Raw genomic sequence first — 21,805 nt, forward strand, 5'->3', positions numbered from 1 at the left:
GCGCCTGTCGTGCCGCGCCGCGTCGCGTCACCGTCGCCGCCTCTCGCCTTCTACCCACCGTGGGAGCGGCGTCGTTGGATAATCCTCTCGGTGCCGTTCTCGGTGGAGGTTTTTATTCGATTCGAGAATCGTTTTTCAACGCCGCGTATGCAGCGTTTGTAAACCTCCACGCACGCGCAGAAAACAGACTCGGTCCCCTTTTTTTCTACATAGCAGAGCAGGCGACGCTCTCCTAGATGAAGGTGGGTCGTCTCTGTCTTGAGCTCTTTAAAGCCACGTGTCGCTGTGTGTATTAGTGGCTCACCTGGTGAGGGTAATGCCGCGTGTAATTGTCACTCACCTGGTGAGGGTAACGCAGTGTGTAATTGTCACTCACCCGGTGAGGGTAATGCAGCGTGTAATTGTCACTCACCTGGTGAGGGTAATGTCGCGTGTAATTGTCACTCACCTGGTGAGGGTAACGCAGCGTGTAATTGTCACTCACCTGGTGAGGGTAATGCAGCGTGTAATTGTCACTCACCCGGTGAGGGTAATGCCGCGTGTAATTGTCACTCACCTGGTGAGGGTAATGCCGCGTGTGATTGTCACTCACCTGGTGAGGGTAACACAGCGTGTAATTGTCACTCACCTGGTGAGGGTAATGCAGCGTGTAATTGTCACTCACCTGGTGAGGGTAACACAGCGTGTAATTGTCACTCACCTGGTGAGGGTAATGCAGCGTGTAATTGTCATTAAACTGGTGAGGGTAATGCCAGGTGTAACTCACCTGGTGAGGGTAATGCCACGTGTAATTGTCACTCACCTGGTGAGGGTAATGCAGCGTGTAATTGTCACTCACCTGGTGAGGGTAATGCAGCGTGTAATTGTCACTCACCTGGTGAGGGTAACGCAGCGTGTAATTGTCACTCACCTGGTGAGGGTAATGCAGCGTGTAATTGTCACTCACCTGGTGAGGGTAACGCAGCGTGTAATTGTCACTCACCTGGTGAGGGTAATGCAGCGTGTAATTGTCACTCACCTGGTGAGGGTAATGCAACGTGTAATTGTCATTAAACTGGTGAGGGTAATGCCAGGTGTAACTCACCTGGTGAGGGTAATGCCACGTGTAATTGTCACTCACCTGGTGAGGGTAATGCAGCGTGTAATTGTCACTCACCTGGTGAGGGTAATGCAGCGTGTAATTGTCACTCACCTGGTGAGGGTAACGCAGCGTGTAATTGTCACTCACCTGGTGAGGGTAATGCAGCGTGTAATTGTCACTCACCTGGTGAGGGTAATGCAGCGTGTAATTGTCACTCACCTGGTGAGGGTAACACAGCGTGTAATTGTCACTCACCTGGTGAGGGTAATGCAACGTGTAATTGTCACTCACCTGGTGAAGGTAACACAGCGTGTAATTGTCACTCACCTGGTGAGGGTAATGCCAGGTGTAACTCACCTGGTGAGGGTAATGCCGTGTGTGGCTATCGCGCTTTGTCATTGTGTGAAGGCGGCGGACAACGAGGATGACGAGGAGGAGGAGGAATGGGAGGAGGAGGATGCTGCTGGGAGCTGCAGCGATGAGTCGCTCCACTCGGGCTCCCCCCGCGCTCTGGGGCCCCCGGGACCAGGGAAGCACGGAACCCGCTCCCCGCACGCCGCACGGAGGGGTGGGCGCTTCTCTCACTCACTGTGTGCCCCACTCACCACTTCTCTCACTCACTGTGTGCCCCGCTCACCACTTCTCTCACTCACTGTGTGCTCCGCTTCTCTCTCTGCTGAGCTCACCACTTCTCTCACTCACTGTGTGCTCCGCTCACCACTTCTCTCACTCACTGTGTGCCCCGCTCACCACTTCTCTCACTCACTGTGTGCTCCGCTTCTCTCTCTGCTGAGCTCACCACTTCTCTCACTCACTGTGTGCCCCGCTCACCACTTCTCTCACTCACTGTGTGCCCCGCTCACCACTTCTCTCACTCACTGTGTGCTCCGCTTCTCTCTCTGCTGAGCTCACCACTTCTCTCACTCACTGTGTGCTCCGCTCACCACTTCTCTCACTCACTGTGTGCTCCGCTCACCGCTTCTCTCACTGTGTGCCCCGCTCACCACTTCTCTCACTCACTGTGTGCTCCGCTCACCGCTTCTCTCTCTGCTCCGCTCACCACTTCTCTCACTCACTGTGTGCTCCGCTCACCACTTCTCTCTCTGCTGAGCTCACCACTTCTCTCACTCACTGTGTGCTCCGCTCACCACTTCTCTCTCTCTTTGCTTGCGCTCACTGCTTCTGTATCGCAATGGCAGGAAACCGGAGGACCCGGAGGAAACTCGTGCACAACAGGGGGAGAGAGAACACACATTATACTCACTCGTACATTCACACACACTTCTGGAGAATCGTGGGAGAACATATAAACTTCACACATCAACTCGGGAATCAAACTTAGGCCCTTCTTGCTGTGAGGCACAAGTGTTACCACTGCTCCACCCTGCCACCAGAATGCTTGAGTGATACGGACAGTGGTGGAACCGGCCTGGTATATGACAGTGTGCCATACCGGCATTTCCCAGGAGACCGAATGTGTATACAGTATATCCATTGAACAAAGACGGTCGCCCACTGCTGCAGCCGTCTGCTATGAGGAAGACACTGGAGCTACGCACTTTGAAATGATCTAAGTTTAAAACGAATTTCTTTGAAACTGTTTTTTGTGTTTAGTTTGTTGTCCTTCCACCCGCACCTCCGATGAGCACGGCTGGCTACGTACGGTGCGAAAGAAGTTCAACATGCAAGCATACATAACCGGCACTGTTCCTGAACGGCTCCTCTTGCTACGCCGCGATGTTTTTTTCCGCAGAGGGGAAACGGCGGTGAGCGCGGCCTTCTGCAGGACGAACACCTTTCATAGCGGCACTCCTTCATTTACAGTTTCTACCGCTTGACGAGAATCATTCGCCGCCAAATCCTCATCGGCTATCACGACTGCACGTCCGCAGCCCCAGCTCCTTCACACCGTCTCCCTTTGCGGAGGAGATTTTTACGGGTAGCGCTAGTTTACTGACTCGTGTCGCCTTCGGCCGGCTGTAAGTTTCCGCGACGGTTCAAATGCGAGACTTTTCCCGTCGCGATTCGGCGTTCCCAGACCTCATGGCGGCGCTCGGGCTGGAGGAAGAGGACGCGGAGGACGGAGGAGAGGACGCGGCAGAAGACGCGGACGGAGAAGCGGCCGGGACGGGGGAGGATGAGGACAAGGAAGATGACGAGGAAGAGGACGATGGACAGGAGCATGGAAGGTGGTCCCCATCTGACTCGGAGGTATTCACTTAATTTACACACATGCCATCATCGTATCCGCATTGTTTAAGGTTAACCTTCAAGCCTGGATTGTTTCAGGTTAAGTTCAACCTTAAACAATGGGAATTCCAGCCGGATAAAGCTTGGAGAGATGAATGGAGTTCTAAACAAATGACAAACAAACACCTTGTTGTGAAAGAACCAACGCAGATAATCCCTGGGTTTGATCTTCCACGAAGCTCATGGTCCACCCTAAACCGCATTCACATTAACCATGGTACAGTGAGGGAAAAAAGTATTTGATCCCCTGCTGATTTTGTACGTTTGCCCACTGATAAAGAAATGATCAGCATTGAAAATGGGTCGTGGATGGTTATTCCAGCATGACAATGACCCAAAACACACGGCCAAGGCAACAAAGGAGTGGCTCAAGAAGAAGCACATTAAGGTCCTGGAGTGGCCTAGCCAGTCTCCAGACCTTAATCCCATAGAAAATCTGTGGAGGGAGCTGAAGGTTCGAGTTACCAAACGTCAGCCTCGAAACCTTATTGACTTGGATAAGATCTGCAAAGAGGAGTGGGACAAAATCCCTCCTGAGATGTGTGCAAACCTGGTGGCCAACTACGTCTGACCTCTGTGATTGCCAACAAGGGTTTTGCCACCAAGTACTAAGTCATGTTTTGCAGAGGGGTCAAATACTTATTTCCCTCATTAAAATGCAAATCAATTAATAATATTTTTGACATGCGTTTTTCTGGATTTTTTTGTTGTTATTCTGTCTCTCACTGTTCAAATAAACCTACCATTAAAATTATAGACTGATCATTTCTTTGTCAGTGGGCAAACGTACAAAATCAGCAGGGGATCAAATACTTTTTTCCCTCACCGTACATCAGCAGCCGTATGAAAGAAGAAGAAGATTCCAAAGACTTTAATTTATTATCTTGTAACGATTAACGTCTTCATGACAAAAGCCGTCGATGCCAGTATCCTTGCCCTTCCATCGGATGACCCAGCTGCTGCACGGTAGACACCTTGAGACGCGTACGCAGGCTGAACAAAGACTGAGGTGTCGTGGGTAGCATCTAGAAGCATCCAGCAGCATCCCACCTTGTGCGACGCTGCGCCCAGCTAGCCGCTACGACCGCTTATTCCTACTCGTGCTGCGACGTAGTTCCGTTCACCCGATCGCGTTCTATCCGATTCGCGTCAGCACTATAAAAAGCTCGTTCCCGAATACATCCATCACGTTGCGTCCAATTCGCTTGGAGTTATAGGAGAAACAGTCTAAATTTTGATTTAAAGCTTTCGTGACTGCAGGGATTCATATTCTTGGTTCTTTTATAAAATAATAATACAAAATATTTTTTATAATAAAAAATATTTTTTATAATATTGTTTCCCTTCTACGTGACTCTACCGAAAGAACCAAGAATATGAGAAACAGTCTGTCGTAGCTGTATCCGTTTAGCCTGCTGCCGCTATATATTTGCGACCATCAGTTTGTGCCGGGTCTCGTGCTCTGTCCCCGATGCTCTTTTGTTTTTTTCCAGTTCTCGGAGGCCGTGTCCGACAAGAAAGAAGCGCGGCCTCTTCAGAAGCCTCCGGGACAAGAGACGTCTTCAAAGCCGTTGACCGTCTTGAGCGGCAATAAACGTGAGCGATTCCCGCACGCGTGACAGCACAACAGACCACGACGAGCGGGTTGCTTATTTGCTCCAGGAGAGCCAACGCTTTGGTTGGATGTCTCTCGTTCGGTGAGGTTCCCGCACGCGATACAAAACTAAAATACTCGTATGAGACATGCTCCCCTGCCCATCATCCGTGCTGTGTTTGTGTGCAGCAAATGTGATTGATGACCTTGGCCTGGACGATGCTGATGACCTGGAGGGTAAGGAGACACATGCTTTCATCCAGCGCATTCAGTCAGTCAAATTAGACGCACACACTCACATCCTAGCCGGATGCAATCCTAGCTGGATCCCATGTTAACTGGATCCCCTGTTAGCTGAATGCCATCCTAGCCGGATTCCATCCTAGCCAGATGTCATCCTAGCCAGATGTCATCCTAGCCAAGTGCCATGCTAGTCTTTCTGGCTAACTCCATTTGGGGATGATGACTCGTGAGCAATCGTAAACAAAGTGTTTGACCCACGCTGCGTTGGCAGTGATGCGCATGGGTATTTAACTTAAACTCCAACTTCGTCAATAACGCTGTGGCCATGAAAGTTTAAAACATTTATAATAAGCGACGTTTTGGCCAATTGCCCTTCTTCAAAGTGCATGTGCCATGCAAGGCAGTGCCGTCGACAAATTGTGTTGACTTCTCCGGACGGGTGCCCGGTCGGGACCTGCTCGTCCTGCAGATGGAGTCACCGCCACAGAATAATTTCAGATTTGCCTGAAGCACGCGCGGCCTTCCACCTCACAAAAGTTGGCGGAAGTAGCCTGGGCTCAAGTGGCTTCGACACGCCCCGGGTTGGTGTAGTCATGCTGCCTCAAGTGGCGTTTCCCAAACTCGGTTCCTCGTGTCTCCCTTCCCAATTCGTACCGCGTGTGTTTATTTTTCCGTGCAAGGCCCGCTTGACGTGACGTCACCTGGCGACTGCTCAAATAAAAAAACGTCGCGCAGCGAGGAGGCACGGTTAAAGATGTTTCGCACGTCGTGGGTTAAACGCGTGTTCGCTATTTGAAATTCAAAACTTGTTCAAGTATTGGAACTACTAAGTCAACAGTGGTTGACATTTATTGCATCTTACAAAAAGATAGTCGAGTTTTGCGGTATTTTAACGATTGTTGATGTCCAGTTCTAACACCGAAAAGATAGTGGGAAATTACTTAACGGTATAGAACCTTCATAAAGTCTTTACTCACGTATGTGTTTTTTTTTTGCCTGCAGATGCCTCCGAATGGGATTCCATGGGCAGCCGCTCCGAAGCTTCCCACGATGCGGGGCCTAGCCCGCTCAAGCCGCCGCGCGCCCAAACCGCGGAGCTGAAGGGTTTCCACGCGGGCCGGGACGCCGGCGAACCCTCCCAGCTCGCGCGCCGCTCCAACCACGGGGACACGCGTTCGAACGCATCCCGTCCGGTCCAGGAGCCCTCGGGATCCGGGAGCGGCGGCAGCGGCGGCGACGGCGTCGGCAGCGAGGCGGCTCCCCGGGGTGCGGCAGGAACAACGCGTGATGCGCGCGCCGCTGGCTCCGCCGGCGCCGTCGGCGGTGGCCACGCGCCCGCCTCGCCGCGGGAGCCACGGCCCCCCGCCGATTTGGAACAAGCCGCGTTGGCGTCTTCGAGTAAACCGCCGTCCCGCTTCGCGGGGGCGTCGGGTTCTGCCGCCGGTCGCCGGGCGTCTCTCGTTCTCCCGCCGGGCAAACCTACGGCAGAGTCGGAGCCGTCCCAGTCGGTTGAAAGTTGCCCTCTGAAGATTGCGAAGCGTGAAAGTTCAGACTTGTCGTCGCTGTCTGCAGAGAAAGTAGCTGGTGCTGCTGCAGGAAGCGGTCCCCGGACGTTGCCGAGTGTTCAAACGGCAGCCTTGGTGAACACCTCCAACAACAACAACAACAGCAGCAGCAGCAGCAACCTCTTCTCCTCTGCTTATATTGAGCACCCATCGAAAATCGAGGACAAATCAAAGGTTGCTTTTGGTAAGGGAATGAAACGTCGTCGCGTTGCTGTGCATTTGTTAATTATCGGATTACTTGAAGGGGTGTAGACTTGACTGGGAACGAAGGTTTACGGCAGTGGGTTCTCGAGTTTCAAACGGGACGCAAAAATGCGTAAAAAGAACACAGCGAATTGCACGTATGGGAAAAAAAACCAAGCAGCATTTCCTGAAGAAGTGCATTGTGGACGTCTTGTCTTGGGTCACCTTCAAAATGAATGTCGAGCAAATGTGACCGACTGACAACAGCAGTGATGCAGTGACCCATCAGCACAGTGTAGTCGCATAGTGGTTCTCAACATGCTTGGTATGGCGGCTCCCCCATGCCCCCACCCATCCCCATTCCAGCCCCAAAAAGTGAATTATTACGGTAACCGAGGCCACCATAGTCTGATCAAACGTTGCCGCTTCGAGTGAACGGCATGTTACTACGGCATTGCCTCATGCTGTGCGGTTATGTCGCCACAACGTGGAGCTATCATTTGTGGCCGGGCCGCTTCTGAAAAAGAGCTATATTGCTTAGTGGGCCTTGCCTGGTAAAATAATAGTTTATGGGTTTTTTTATAGTCTATGTGGTGAGCGTTGTTGCGTTTCATACGTAATTAAACGCAGTTGACGTTTTTTTCGTGTGCTTCAGATGAGATCGGATCGCCGGGTGTCGATCCAGACGAAGACTTGTGCGAGACCTTCTCCTCCGGCGGAACGAGCCAAAGGGAAGAACTCGACGTTGAAGCAATTACCGATCAAAGGGTAAGCGTCTCGCCTAATGTACCGGTGTAATGCATGAATAATTGGTAATAGCGCGCCGCACAGCGGAGGCTCGAGGAAGAACCACAGACAAGCGGGAAGGCAGCGGGAGCCACGCGGTGAGCCTGCAACAATGTTTGCCCAAGCTCTGCGGTTCTTTACACATCAAGGTGTTATTGACCAATTATTGAGTGTTTAACATTTTCTTCGCTTTAGGAATGCCCTCGTTTGCTGTGCGGTGTGATCGTTGAACTTGATAAATTGTTCGTTTGTATTGGGAGTCCGTTCGTCAGTCAGTAGTTCAAATGCCGAAAGGCTGACCTGGTTATAGACAGCAAACTGCATGTCACAATGGTTGCTGAATTCAAGGCGAATCGGCGACCAATATCATCCATAAGAGAGGTTTTTTGGGTTTGATCGCGTAAATATATAAATGTGTCATTAATTAGTGAGGATTGTCACGTAAACAGAACGTGGCAATTGGTCACTGCGTTCTGTTTACGTGACAACTGGCTGTGTCAGGTGGTGGCGGGTTTAACGACACATTTATATATTTACGCGATTTAACCCAAAAAACCTCTTATGGATCTTTACGGCTATTTCCAAAGGTGTAGTTGGGAACATGCCCAGTAGGTGTTGTAATAATTCTTGCTTGTTCAAAGTTAGATACACAAATTACATTGTGCACTACACCCCCAAACAAATTAAACGCTCGGTATAAATATTACATTTTAAGGATTTTATTTCTTCAATCTGAACCAATAGTGAACGGAAATGTATCGCGTTTGTTTTGTAAACCGTGTATCACAAACGAGATGTGAATGCTTATATATCCGTCTGCTTGTCTTCTTGTAATTGCACGCTTGCAAAAGGACGTAAGTAAAGTAGACCTTGCACCTGTGAGTAAAGGGGTGGATGATGAAAGTGATGAGCCGGAGCTTGAGGACAACGAGCAGAGTGTCGTTCACGAGGTGAACGACTCGCGGAGCCTGGACTCGGGAGGCCCCGAAGGAGCCACGGCAGCGGACGATGGCGCCAACAGATCGCGAGCAGCGTTTGACGAGCAAGCCGACGGTCGCACGAGGGACGGGCGTGAAAAGCCGAAGACGGGCTCCGTTGAAAACGCAGCGGACACCGGCGCCGCAGCCCTGCCACGCGGCGATGAGAGGGCGACGGACTCGTCGAATCCCCAGTTAACCAAAATTATCCGTATACAAACGACCGAGGGAATCTCTGCGTTGCCCGCAGAGGACCAGGGTGACGTTCGTGTTTGTCGGGCCAGTTCGGCAGGTGGAAACGGCCGACGCGGAGGAGGCGGTGACGACGATGCCTTCGTGCGAGAAGGCACGGTCGTGTCGTCGACGCGAAACATCGGCTCGTGCGCTGCCGCGGTGGGTCAGAGCGCCGCAAGTCCCACGACCGCCCAGGCGTGCGACGAAGACTTAGCGTCGTCTGAGAAGCTGCCCTCATATCCTACCCCCCCCGAAAGGCTGCACCCCACCGACCGGCCACCGAGTCTTCCCGAGGACTCGAGCTCACTCAACGTAAAGGCATTAGTTCATACATTTAACGAAATGTTTACGAAATCGGCGCACAAAGATCAACCGAGTAGCAGTATTGTTTTAAAAAGCAAACCTGTTGACGATGAACAAGGAAGCACGTGCGTGTTAGCGAGCGCCGCCGCCGCGAATATAGATGCCTGCGATGCCGCAGTTAATTCTGAGCTGGCGGTCGGTGTTAAATCATTAAATGAACGCCGTGCACTGGACAAACCCGCGCTCGAAGATTGTCACCCCCGAGCTAACGACGCCCTTCCTTCCAAGGAACGGGGCACGCCATGCAGCTCCGCGTCGAGAAGCGTAGACTCCAATATCGATTGCAGAAAGCAGTTCTCGGAAAAAGAATGTCGAGATGACATCGAGAGATTTAACCACGAGGTTGATGTGTTGAAGCAAGCTTTTTTCCATTTGGAAAAGCAGAATATTCATCTCAAACAGAAGGTACATGCTTTTTGACGGTGTCACATCAAATCGTGGTCCTTCGGACTCCCGTGCGTTTTGCGTGCGATAACGGGGAACTGGGTTTTCTTTCGAGCAAATGAAGGCGTTTTTTTTAAACACGTCAGACTTATAAAAGCACATTATCACACCTGTGCTGGTGCGTATTATGGATTACAAACAGTTACAATAATAACTCTTTGCTAACTCTAACATTCTTTTGCTAACCTAGAGTGTCCGTTGCCATCCGTTTAACAATTCCCCGCCAAGTTTCATTCTCGTCATCTTGTATGTGGCGGCCTCTTTTCCAAAATTAATTCGTAGCTCATATTCACACTCTGACATTAAGGCGAACGGGTTCCCAAGCGGGCAGGATTTACTTTGCCTCTTATCTCAGTTGTTGGCTGAGGAAGGGGATGGCGCTGCGATCGGCGCTGTGCTTGGCCCTCCCTCGTCGTGACGGTGAGGCGCACGCCCCGGCGTTGCCGCTGCCGCGTCGTTCCCGCGCTTGTTTATGCAACACCACCGCGGTGACGTCGCTGGAGTGCCCCTGTTCACATTCTCCTTTGGTGCTCTGTCTCAAAGGGGGCAGCACCTTGGATGCCATCCTCTCCGTCCTTCTCTGTTCTCTGCCGCCCTCTTCCCTCCGTTTCCCCTACCATTGTTATTGTTGTTTTAGCTCACTCATCGGTTAATTTAACAATTCTCACAACCCAGATGTTGAAATTAGATGCGTATTGCTCAACTTGTTTGTGAGATTTAAAACGATAATAACTGGTGCGTTCGTAAATGCTTGAACGCATGGAAATTAAATCAGTTTGGATTTGTCGGGTGGCCTAGATCATCGCATGGCCTGACCCAAAAGTCAGCTATAAATCATACTGTTGGTTGCAAAAAAGCTACGGGTGACATCTTTCCTTATGTTTCCTTTTGAATAGATTACCTCCGACAGACCAGGCAAGGCCGCTGGTGATGCAGCTGTGAGACGCGATTTTCAAAATGGGCCTGCAAGCCTCTCCGCTCAGACGAGTGGGCCAAAGCCTTCCGAGATTGAGCAGGGGCCACGGCACGGACTTGCCGTGGGCCGCCACGCACGGGACGTCGAGCAGATCCCCGAGGAACACCAACACCGGAGTGGCAGACGTGCCATCGGCAGCGACGGTGGAGTCCGCAGTCCGCCTCCAAGGCCTCTTTCAGACTCTCTGGCGCCCACCAAGAGACACACTGCTGCTTCCAAGTATGGCTACAAGGCAGAGCAGAGCGTTCGTTCGGTCGTAGAAAATGTATCTAATATTATGCAGTGGATTCTCGATTATCCGTGTGCGGTTTTTCCGATTTGCGGATTAACCGCCCAAATTAATAATCTATAAACAGTCACACATTGTATTCTTGGTTCTTTCGGTAAAGTCACCACGTAGAAGGGAAACAATGAAATAATACAAATATAAAACAATATAATTCTCACGACGTTTCGACCGCAACACAAGCAATCATCATTAGGTGTGAAAACCACAACAAGAACATTTTATTGTTTCCCTTCCACGTGACTTTACCGAAAGAACCAAGAATATGAATCCCTGCAGTCACGAAAGCTTTAAATCAAAATGTAGTCACACATTGTGTTTATTTATTATTCATTTATTACAAGTCATGTGCTGAAAGCGAACAAATATGTGCCCCTGTTAATCTAAAATCCACGTGATCGCCTCTACAGTACAGTAGTTGCATATCTTTACAACAGTGGGCGGAGTTTGATTTTATTTGACGTGGCTCTGCTGTCCACTTCTTGGGCGCGGTCTTCTGCGGAAATGGTTATATTTGTGTATGAACCGTGATTTTGAATTATCCGCGGCCGTCCTCCCCGTCATGAGCGTGGATAATCGAGAGTCTCTTGTATTTCTGTTTGCGTACCAGCACAGTTTTATTTAATGTTGCCTCATTGTTTTCTTTTCACCGTGTGTCTTCCACCTTTTGTTTTTCTCACTTGCACGTTCAGCCACTGTATTACGTCCAATCGTTTATCACGGAACACTGCAGTCGGTTGGCACCCAGAGTTTTAACATCATAAGTCGACAAGTAAGCAGTTGTGACGTAATCACGATGCAAACAATGTGCTCAAATGTTGACATTCTGTGTTTGCTTGAAAGGGAACGCACTGCCAGGATCGGTGTTGAAAGCAACGACATTAAAACAGGGGTAAGTCTTCCTCCGGCAGCATTCGTTTACATTATGGTCTTCAAAAGACCAAACTCTGCACCTTTGAGAGTTCAGGTGTAAACAAATGAGACACGACTGCCCAGTACTTTCGCCGAGCACTTATCTTAAATTATGTTGGCACTCTTCCTCTCAGCACAAAGCGTACTTGCCCGCCTGCGATAAATAACAAGGACACCCACTTGATTGATCCTTTCTTTCACTGACTCTTAATGCACGGTCCACATGCAGCCACAAAACTACCTCCAGGTAAAACTCTGTGGACAACTGCCAGAAACTAACTACCAAACACTCATCAGAAGTGTCCTTGTGGCCATTCAGTTGGCCTCGTTACATTCTTGCACGTGCTAACATCGAGGTCTGCTCATCACGAGAGAGGGCGTCAGGAGAGAATTCGTGCAGTGTCTGCTGCTCCTCCTCCACTGACGGGGCGCAGACGAAAGGGTTTCACTTACTTATACGGTCCATAGTTTGAATTGCATGGCCATCGTCACGCTGCTCCTGCCTTGTCCTTAAAATGTCCATTTGTGAAGCAGATGTGTGCGTCGGCCTGCTGTTTATGTTAGGGATGCAGTTGATGATGCACCGGTGGCTTTGAGGAATGTCAAGCCAAGGAGGGGTGATGTGTGAATCTCGAATGAGACAAATACTAAATTTGTGTACATTGCGTTGCATTAATCAAAAAGTAACGATTCAACGCATGCGTCATGAGTGATAGAAAGATTCTAATCGATCACTCGTCATGTGCAGGCCCTGACTGTCCTCAAGGAAGCTGCAGAGAGGTGCTTTAGTAAGCTCTTTGGGGGGTTTATGAACACACGCTTGAGCTTTCCCCACCCGATCACCACAACAGTCCTCAAGGATGGTTAAAGGGAAAAAATTACATCGCTTTTGCGATCCGCGGCTTAGGATCGCGATCCAGTGATTGGCGACAGCCGCTTTAAACGGCGTTAATGCATTTTGTCACCTGCAATGTGGAGTGTGCAATACTGCAGGCATCCTAATAGAGTTTGGAGGTTGACACGGATAATACAGTTCTCCTTAAATCATTAAACCTAAGGAGTCAGTATTCGTGAAGAGGTACACCGGCACAACGCTGACCGGGCAGTGGTGGCTATGCACGTAGCCTGTACCGTAATCCAGCGCTGTGGGGGCATCGAGAGTTGGTGGGTCGTGCAGATGCGTGGCTTGCTAGGAGAAATCTGTGCAGGATGATGTGGACTAATGGCATGTCCCTTCTGGTTGAAATAGAGTGTTTCCACCTCTCATGCACGGCTTCTCCAAGTGCTCCGGTTTTCTTCCGCACGTACCTCCCATAAACGCTCACTCATTGGCCGATAAACACCTTAATATATAAAGGACAGCAGAGCTTTGGTAATTTTTGGCACCGGCTCACCCGCGTGGCTGCCTTCCAACCTCTCTGTGGTCCCTCTCGAGCCATTCTCTCTTTCTGAGCGAACACTGCAAGTTGAAATGAGTGCCCTGTGTTGTAATTAGTGCCCTTGAGAGTGCTGCTTTTATTTTTGCTTGTACCTAAGATACTTCGTGTACGCCATTGGAATTGAACATCTGTCTGGCGGTGTTTTAACGACGCACGATGCTTGACGCCGTGAAAGTGGAGGTGCCGAGAGGACGTTCTTTCTCTCCGCCTCCCCCTTCCCGCTGGCCTTGTTGCGATGGGGCCGTGCAGCTCGCTGCAGGCCTGGACGAGCTCACCGAGTCGTCGGACACGGAGGACTCGGAGGGGGCGGTGATCGGCTCACTGCCGTCCTCCTCCAACCCCATTCTGCAGGGGCTCTCCATCGCAGGTCCGCGTCCACTCCGTCCCGCGTACGGAGGAGCTGTGCACTTTTTAAATAATTTCGATTGAAAATGTATTTCTTTAGAACTCCTTTTTGTGTTTAGTTTTGTTGTCCTTTCCCCCGCACCTCCGATTAGCGCGGTTGGCTACGTACGGTGCGAAAGAAGTTCAACGTACACTTAGGTCATTCCTCGTTTCACGCGGTAGTAGGCGCGTTCCTGAAAAGTGCCGCGTGAAGCGGGAAAAACGTTAAGCGAAAACAGTTTCCCCATAAATAACGTGACGATGAAGTTTGTCGAGATACGATGTACGAACCACGCCGTAAGATGGCGGGACAAAGAACTGAGGGCACGTCGCCGCGTTGCTGTATCGTACCGCTCAGCCGCGCAGCTTAAGAAAATGTATTACTTATCGAGGAAGCAATGCCGATTAACTGATTACTAATCTATTATATCATTACAATAAACCCCTCCTCCGCCTCTGATCTCTGCACCTGATGGGTTCACAGTGATGACATCATCTTGCTCTATTTAAGACCGTAAGCAGGTGGATTGCTTCACTATTCTGGCAACTCGCCCGATGATTTTGATTTAAAGCTTTCGTGACTGCAGTAATTCATATTCTTAGTTTTTTCGGTAAAGTCACGTTGAAGAGAAACAACAAAATAATAAAATATATATAAAACAATAAAAAATTCTCACGACGTTTTGACCATAACTCAAACGGTCGTCTTCAGGTGTGTTGGTTCGCATAAATGTATTTTTAAACGGTGCATTTATTTATTTATAAAAAACGTTAGCGCCACGCGCAACGATTTGGCAGTTTACCCAGGACTAGTCCATCTATATTCGCAACGATTTGGCAGTTTACCCAGGACTAGTCCATCTATATTCTGAATATAGATGGACTAGTCCTGGGTAAACTGTCAAATCGTTGCGCGTGGCGCTAACGTTTTTTTTAATAAATAAGTAAATAAATGCGCCGTTTAAAAATAAATTTATGCGAACCAACACACCTGAAGACGACCGTTTGAGTTATGGTCGAAACGTCGTGAGAATTTTTTATTGTTTTATATATATTTTATTATTTTGTTGTTTCTCTTCAACGTGACTTTACCGAAAAAACTAAGAATATCGCCCGATGATGTTTGATGTAATTACAGCGAAACGGCACAGTACTCATTGTAAATGTTGTGCATTTACTCTCCAACACACCGTTGGGCTGAAGTAGTGATTAATTGGCACGTTTTGTTTACGTGACAAACCTTACTGGCTGTGTCGGGTGGTGGAGGGTTACGACACATTTAGGCTTACGCGATCTAGCCCAAAAACCTTTATTACGAATAGTATTGGTCGCGCAAGCCTGCTACGTGTTAAACCAAAGTAGTTCGTCATCGACCGCTCAGAAACCGCGCTATAACGGTGCGCGCGCTTCGCATTCTCAGTTTTCAGTTTCATTTATTAGGTATAACCCTGTGAGCCATGCGGCTCTAGACTCGGGTGCAACCGCAACAAAACACGAACAAGAAACATCTTAAAGTGACTACACGCAACACAAAAAATCCAGGAAAAAACAGCAAAGTCTTCCAGAAAAAAAACACCGCATTTCTACGCTGTGCGCAAAAATCCCAGTGGGATGCAAGTCAAACAATAACAACCGTGAGACAATGTAGATTCAAGTTATCAGGCTAACTCTGTAACTGCAACAAACAAACATGGCTAAACCAAAACGTTTCCAAAATCACCAAAATAAAGCTATAAAAACAACGTAACGGCGATCATAGGAACTGTGATTCTAACGTACGGCCGCATTCCGCGTTGCGTGCAAAGTGTTCCCGAATGGAAGAACCGCGTTGCAGCGAAGTCGCGCCCTCCAAACACCAACGCGTTAAGCGAGGGCCTCCCCGTATGACCTGCGTCGCTTCATACCCCGCCGGGTTGTTGTGGCTTCTGTCCCTAATGGCCACGTTTGGACTCGAAGCGGTCGTTCTCTTTCCCAAGATTATTTTTTTTATCACGTGACCATCTTAAATATGACGTTAATGATTCAATTGAATAAGCAGACAATACGCCCACCTTCACATATGCGTCCCCTCCAGTACATTTGACACATCCCATTCAACCCCACGGCCTTCCGGAAGTGCATGATTTTTTTTGCTGCATTTGTTCAACGTGAGTAAAGTTTGGACCGGTTTTTCAGTGTCTCGTCAGCATTTGGCCTTCCTTGAAATCAAATGCTGGTGAACTGCCCAGGCATATATAGGCAAGGACCCTCTATCAGATGCGGGTCCTACTTGCACTGAAAACTATATATATACAGTGATACCTTGCCTTTCGTCAATTCGCTCTTTCGGCCGTTTTCAATTCTAACCACATTTCAAATTTAGTCCACGCGGCTTTCCTCTTTCGTCCGATTTCATCTCCAAACCTTGCACGACATTCGCGCCAAGCGCCGTCTTTTCCGTTCAGCCTTTGAACAGAAGTCGTTCATGTGAGCATCTCTTACATTTGTGTTTAGTCACATTATTATTAATACTGTCCTTATTGATGTGATGATGCTGTAAACAATTCATGGTTATTTTTGTGATAACAGTATATTGCTACAGTGTTCAAAGTTATTTTCGTGATTATTAAGCACGTGTACAGTATTCATACTGTGCTTATTTTTGTGATTACTGTAACATACTTATTTTTGTGCTTTAATATATTCATAATGGGCCAAAATAAATATGCTAGCTAAATAAAAGCTCTGCTTTGACATTCGTCCATTTTTGACATTCATCCATGCTCTGGTCCCTAACCAGATGAAATTGCAAGGTATTCCTGTATATGTTATTATTAAATATACCATTTTTTTCCCTCCGTTAATTTTCTTGCGTACGTATAATTAAACTAATTTATGTCATATATATACATTGTTATTCCACGTTTTCATGTCATCTTATTTTCTATGCTGTGGTCAAAAACAAGGAAACCTAACGGATGAGTAAATAGTAAATCTATTACAAAAGTAAGTAATAATTTTCATTCATCGGAGTTATGTCCAGCATTGAGCTCACAATGTGCCGAAACGTGTTAAGAGACTCGGTGTGATTACGTGACGGTTGATGTGCAAACAGTGGCAGGCAATCAGGGTGGCTGTGAAATCGGCGTCCCAAAGATTAACCAAGTCGCAGTATTCCTTAAAAAAGCAAACCCTTTGATAATAAAGAAAGAAGGAAACATCTAAAAATAAACCCCCAGACACCTACAGGTACAACCTCCCAATTTACATTCGTTCTGAAACAGGCATTTTTATGCAAGCGTTTTCCTTTTTATTTTATTTCGAATTTCATTTAGTAATTACAGCCCTGTTATTCTTACCACTCGCCCATCCACCGTAAGGTGTGTGGTGTGAGCACACACCTCATGTAATCACCAACCCACATGTAACACCCTTTAGATACACCCAAGTATTGATGTAGCTCAATTTTGAAGATGTTTTGGAGTGTTGGTAAGTGCTCAGTTTAGTGCTGTGTGTGCATTGTGAGCATCGTTTCTAAAAATCTCAGGCGCCTATTGATCGCTAAGCAGTAAGTGTAGTTATGAGTGTGTGTGTTTCCTAGCAGACAAAGGGAAGGCAGGAGATTTGTTTTATCCTGGGAGCGTCTGTGTCCGTGTGTTGTGGGGAGCGGTAGTGTAACGGTTAGCGCGCTGCGCTACGATGGCCCGGCGAACCGCGTTTGATTCAGGCTCACGGCCAACGTCAGTGCCGAATCTTCCTAGCCTCTACGTCCACTCAGCCTTAAACGAGTACCTGATGCGGTGTGTACACATCAGCATTGGGGATACAAAGGCGGCCGGGCGTGGTGTTGACCACCCCCCTCGTGTACCGTGCTAGCCTTAATAGCTGCTCGCTAACAGCGATTGCCCCAGCAGTCTAAGGGATCTTTGTTGTTGTGTGCGTGTGTTGTTTGCCTTCGCGGTGCGTTCCGTCAGATCCGGCGCAGTATGCGAGGCTTCAGGCGTGGGTCTTCCAGGCCCAGCGAGGGTTGGAGTGGGAGAAGGACCGATACTGCCTGCTGTCCGACAAGGTGAGCACCACGTCATCTCTCACACTTGTCACGTCTTCCTTCCGATGTTGGGAAGTCACTGGGAGCAATGCCACTTTTGAATCATCCACATTAACAAACTAATTTATTTAAAACTGCTTGTTGTTGTGTTTCGTTTGTTGTCCTTCCCCCCCCCTGACGCCTCCGATTAGCACGGTTGGCTATGTACGGTGCGATGTATGTAGAAGTTCTACATACATACTTCCCCTGCACCTCCGGTTAGCACGGTTGACGGGGTACGGTGCAAAAGAAGTTCAACGTACATACAAACTAACCAGCTTCAAAACGAACATATTTGTCCCCGTGTGCATGCGGGTACATGAAGGATAACGCTTGTTTTTCCTTTCACGGGTGATGCGCGAGAAGCTGAAGCAGGTGGAGACAGAGCGGAGTGCCGTGAAGAAGGCTCTGTCAGAGATGACGAGGAGCAAAGAGGGTCTCGAGGAAGAGAAGGTCAACCTGGAATCGGACCTCGACGCCCTCCGGTATTGGCCAGTGTCCGTCGTTCTGCGCTCCCTCGCCGGTCTAGTGTGGATTCTTGTGCTTCTGAATTCGCATTGTTAACTGGACGTTGTCTTTTCTGCAAGTCACGACTTCCGCCCCGGCTGTTGCTGCACGGTCGATTTACCGTGAAATGCTACGCGACGGCTGCTTGCACGGGGGGCAGGAGACGTTTAAAGATCCCTGTGAAGAGTAATTTGCAAAAAAAAGTCTGCCCATCGTGTGCTGGCGTCGTGGTCCTCTTTGACAATTTTTTTCAAATGTACCTGCAAATTAATCGATTTTGATTCGACCAGTGGTTCTGAACCTGAGGTGCACGCACCCCCTGGGCGTGCGAGATGCCCTTTCTGGGGGTGCGAGACATGGCCAGATCTTTTTAAATAATCGAAAACACAAATTAAGCCATGCAGACATGAAACGGAATCATGTCTGCATTAACCACAATGCTTGTGGTCAGAATGCAAACAAAAAACACACTCTGATAATATACGATGCATTGTCTTTGAAACTGATTGGTCCACACCAGTGACGCGCGGTTTGCTCTGTGCGCGTCGCGTTCTCGCTTTCCGCGCGCGTGGCGACGTCGCCGCTGCCGCAAGGGATTCGCTGCAGCAGGAGCGGGAGAATGGCCGAGGTGTCGCCACGCTGTACGAGAAGTGCCAAGCTCAGCTGCAGCTCAAGGAGGAGCAGCTTCTCCTGGAGGAGAAGGACAAGCGGCACGCGGAGCACAGCCTGCAGAGCGTGCAGCTGGAGAAGTCCATCGCGGAACAACGCATGCAGCTGGTGAGTGCCCACTTAGCAAAGGTACCAAGGCCAGTTGGGACTTCAAATTGTCACATATATATGTAAAAAAAATGTTTTATTACGGGGGCACTGGTGGGTGTTGGGCAGTGTGACGTGACCCCGGCGATAAGCGCATTCGCCGCTTGTCGCAGAGGTTCGCGGTTCGAATCCGCCAGGCCGCCCTGGTTATTACCGTGCAGCTGTATTAACACGAGCAGACACCAAACGTGGCAACTGCTGTTCACGTTAATGATCATGAGCGTCGCGGGGCTTTGAAATAACAAAATAACGAAGCAGACAGCACGCCTTCCTTTGCACATTCCATCAGCCAACGCGGCCTCCTGGGAGCGCGTAATTTCAGCGGCATTGGTTCAACACGAGCAAAACCCTTGGACCGGTTTTTTGACATTCAATGTCTCACAAGAGATTTCTTGAGTTGACACAATGCTGCTGAAGCGAAGTGCTCCTAGCAGGCCGTGCGGCTCGTAAGATGCGTAGAAAATTGTGCGGGTGTGTTTTTCTTAAGTGTGTTGAGGGACCAAGGCCGGCTATTGATTAACGAGCGCGAGCCGTTGATCAATAGCTGCTTAAAAACCCTCCGTTTGTAATGATAGAGAGCATCTTACGTCTGTCCAATGCACTTGTTTCAGAGTAGTTTTCTCGGTCCGTCTGCCATCGAAGCGCTAAAGAGGCACAGAGATGCAACCACCCACCGATCCGATGGCCATCGCATTGGAATGAACATGAAAGGGGCAGTTGCTTGGACGTTGTAACTGAGCTTATTGATGCTCGTGCGTAACGCACCCAAAATAAATAAATGTTGGAAAACTAGCGTGACACTTTTGGATGATCAAACAATATCTGGTGGGGGGGGAGTGTTTTATCATGATGTGTGTAAAAATATGATTGGCGGAATGATGTGTCATTGGCTGAAAACTGTTTGTCCACGTATTTGTGCCTCTGTTTTATTTTTTAAGCTCGAGAAGAAGCTGTCTGAAATCCAGCTGGATTTGGAAAACGAAAGGAAATTGCGACTGCAGCAAGAACGGATTCTTGACGAGCATTTGCAAAAGCAGCAGCAATCGCACGAGGAACGCGAAAATAACTCTGTGAGTAAAATGAACAGCCCTGTCACCGTGCGTGGTGGCAACTTGGCCAAACATCACGAGAACGACCAAGTAAGGCCACCCTGAGCTATGGAGCTTTTTGTCAGCAGCGGACTTTGCCTTCACAAATGATCGCTCAAACAAAGTGGCTTATCGCGTGGAAATTTATAGCAGCCAAATACTCTAAACGCAAACAAGCACGGTTACAATAATAATGCTGATGCCTGCTGTACATTTACAGTTTGCATGCCTCACTCCCGGTGGTCGCGTGGATTTTTTCTGGGTTCTCCGGTTTTTTCCTCCACATTTCGAATCAACATGACGCGCTTACAGTATTTGGCTACTATACATGTCCACGTGATGATGATGATGATGACGATAAGCCACTTCGTTGAGCTATCATTCGTGGTGGCCAGGTCGCTTCTGAAAAAGAGCTACACAACTCAACGGGTCTTACCTGGTAAAATGAAAATAGTTGAGTTTATAGACATTCTGTGCTGTGTGTACATGCGGCATGTGTTCAGGGAGAGGAGCTCGGACGACCGTCCCTGGCCCTGGACAACAGCAAGCTGCAGGAGGAGATCTCTGTGTTGAATCGTGACATGCAGCGCCAGTCCGCGTCCTTCAGAGAAAGAGAAGAACTCTTAATGAATGAAAAAAACACGTTGCTTGAAAACCTCGAGGCCCTGCGGAGAAAGGTTAATCTGAACGAGGACGCCCTGCAGCAAGCCGTCCAGAAGTACAACGTGGAGCTGAGCAACGCAAAAGCGGCAGCGGAAGAGAACGCCCGAAGGCTGGAGCAAGAGAGGGTCGGCAGGGAGCGCGCGTTGGAAGAATTGGAGACGGTCAGGAAACAGCTGCTGCGGGCGACATCCGAGCGGGGCGATGGGCTCGAGGAGAACGGCGGCCCGGGGCAGCCGGAGCGTCGGCAGAGGCGGCGGGATGCCACGGAGCTCCAGGAGCTGCTCGAGCGGGAGGGGCTCCTGTCCCAGCAGCTTAGCCGCACGGAGAGCCGCTGCAGCGAGCTGGAGAGCGAGCGCCACCGCCAGTCGCTGGAGCTCGTCGAGAAGGACCACGCGCTGGAAACCTGCCGGAGGGAGTTGGGCGCCGCACGGCAGCGGGCCGAGGAGCTGGACGTCGCCCTGCGCGGCGGGAGGGAGGAGACGGCCAAGCTGTTGGTGCGCGAGGAGTCGCAGAAGGAGCGCATGGTGCAGGCCCAGAGCGACAACCTGCTGCTGCGCCAGCAGCTGCAGGAGGCCAGCGCGAAGGTGTTGCAAAAGGAGGCGGTCGTTACGGGAATTCAGGACAGGTTCGACGACCTGCTGTCCAAACTCCAGGCTGACAAGAACCAGCGGGAGCAGGTGCTGGAGGAGCGAAATCAAGAACTTGTCGCCAGTGCCATTTGCTTGAAGGAGACGTTGAAGAAGTTGGAGGATGAGAAAAACAATAACGAGGTAAGCCTGTACGTGCTTCGTTTCACTCCACACGTTTTGGTGTTGGCAGCAGGAGATAAAATCTGTCCCTCATGAAAGCATCAGGGATATGGAATTCCCACTCCAGGCCTCCCCAGATGTGTACGCAGGACCCAGTTCATCGGCGTTGCTGTGCGTTAGCGGCAGTGTTTGTGACAGT

The 21,805-nt window shown here is 49.5% G+C and overlaps 1 protein-coding gene across 4 annotated transcripts in view; it reads left to right on the forward strand.

Annotated features, from left to right (window-relative positions):
- Positions 1–21,805, forward strand: part of LOC116952292 (uncharacterized) — a 67,799-nt gene that overhangs the window by 28,543 nt on the left and 17,451 nt on the right. For 3 of the 4 annotated variants that reach the window (XM_032971504.2, XM_032971503.2, XM_032971507.2), the window contains 15 exons: positions 1,490–1,649; positions 3,120–3,292; positions 4,825–4,927; positions 5,115–5,162; positions 6,171–6,917; positions 7,572–7,684; positions 8,554–9,681; positions 10,617–10,915; positions 11,826–11,874; positions 13,583–13,700; positions 17,671–17,765; positions 18,150–18,268; positions 18,884–19,067; positions 20,045–20,176; positions 20,698–21,627. In XM_032971504.2, the coding sequence (XP_032827395.2) occupies positions 1,490–1,649; positions 3,120–3,292; positions 4,825–4,927; positions 5,115–5,162; positions 6,171–6,917; positions 7,572–7,684; positions 8,554–9,681; positions 10,617–10,915; positions 11,826–11,874; positions 13,583–13,700; positions 17,671–17,765; positions 18,150–18,268; positions 18,884–19,067; positions 20,045–20,176; positions 20,698–21,627 (4,398 nt within the window). The remainder of the gene's footprint in view (positions 1–1,489; positions 1,650–3,119; positions 3,293–4,824; positions 4,928–5,114; positions 5,163–6,170; positions 6,918–7,571; positions 7,685–8,553; positions 9,682–10,616; positions 10,916–11,825; positions 11,875–13,582; positions 13,701–17,670; positions 17,766–18,149; positions 18,269–18,883; positions 19,068–20,044; positions 20,177–20,697; positions 21,628–21,805) is intronic. The other variant, XM_032971508.2, reaches the window with a different exon arrangement.

Source organism: Petromyzon marinus, chromosome 46, assembly GCF_048934315.1.
Source record: "Petromyzon marinus isolate PM22_M1 ecotype Great Lakes invasive population chromosome 46, UKy_Petmar_22M1.pri1.0, whole genome shotgun sequence".
Lineage (NCBI taxonomy): Eukaryota > Metazoa > Chordata > Hyperoartia > Petromyzontiformes > Petromyzontidae > Petromyzon > Petromyzon marinus.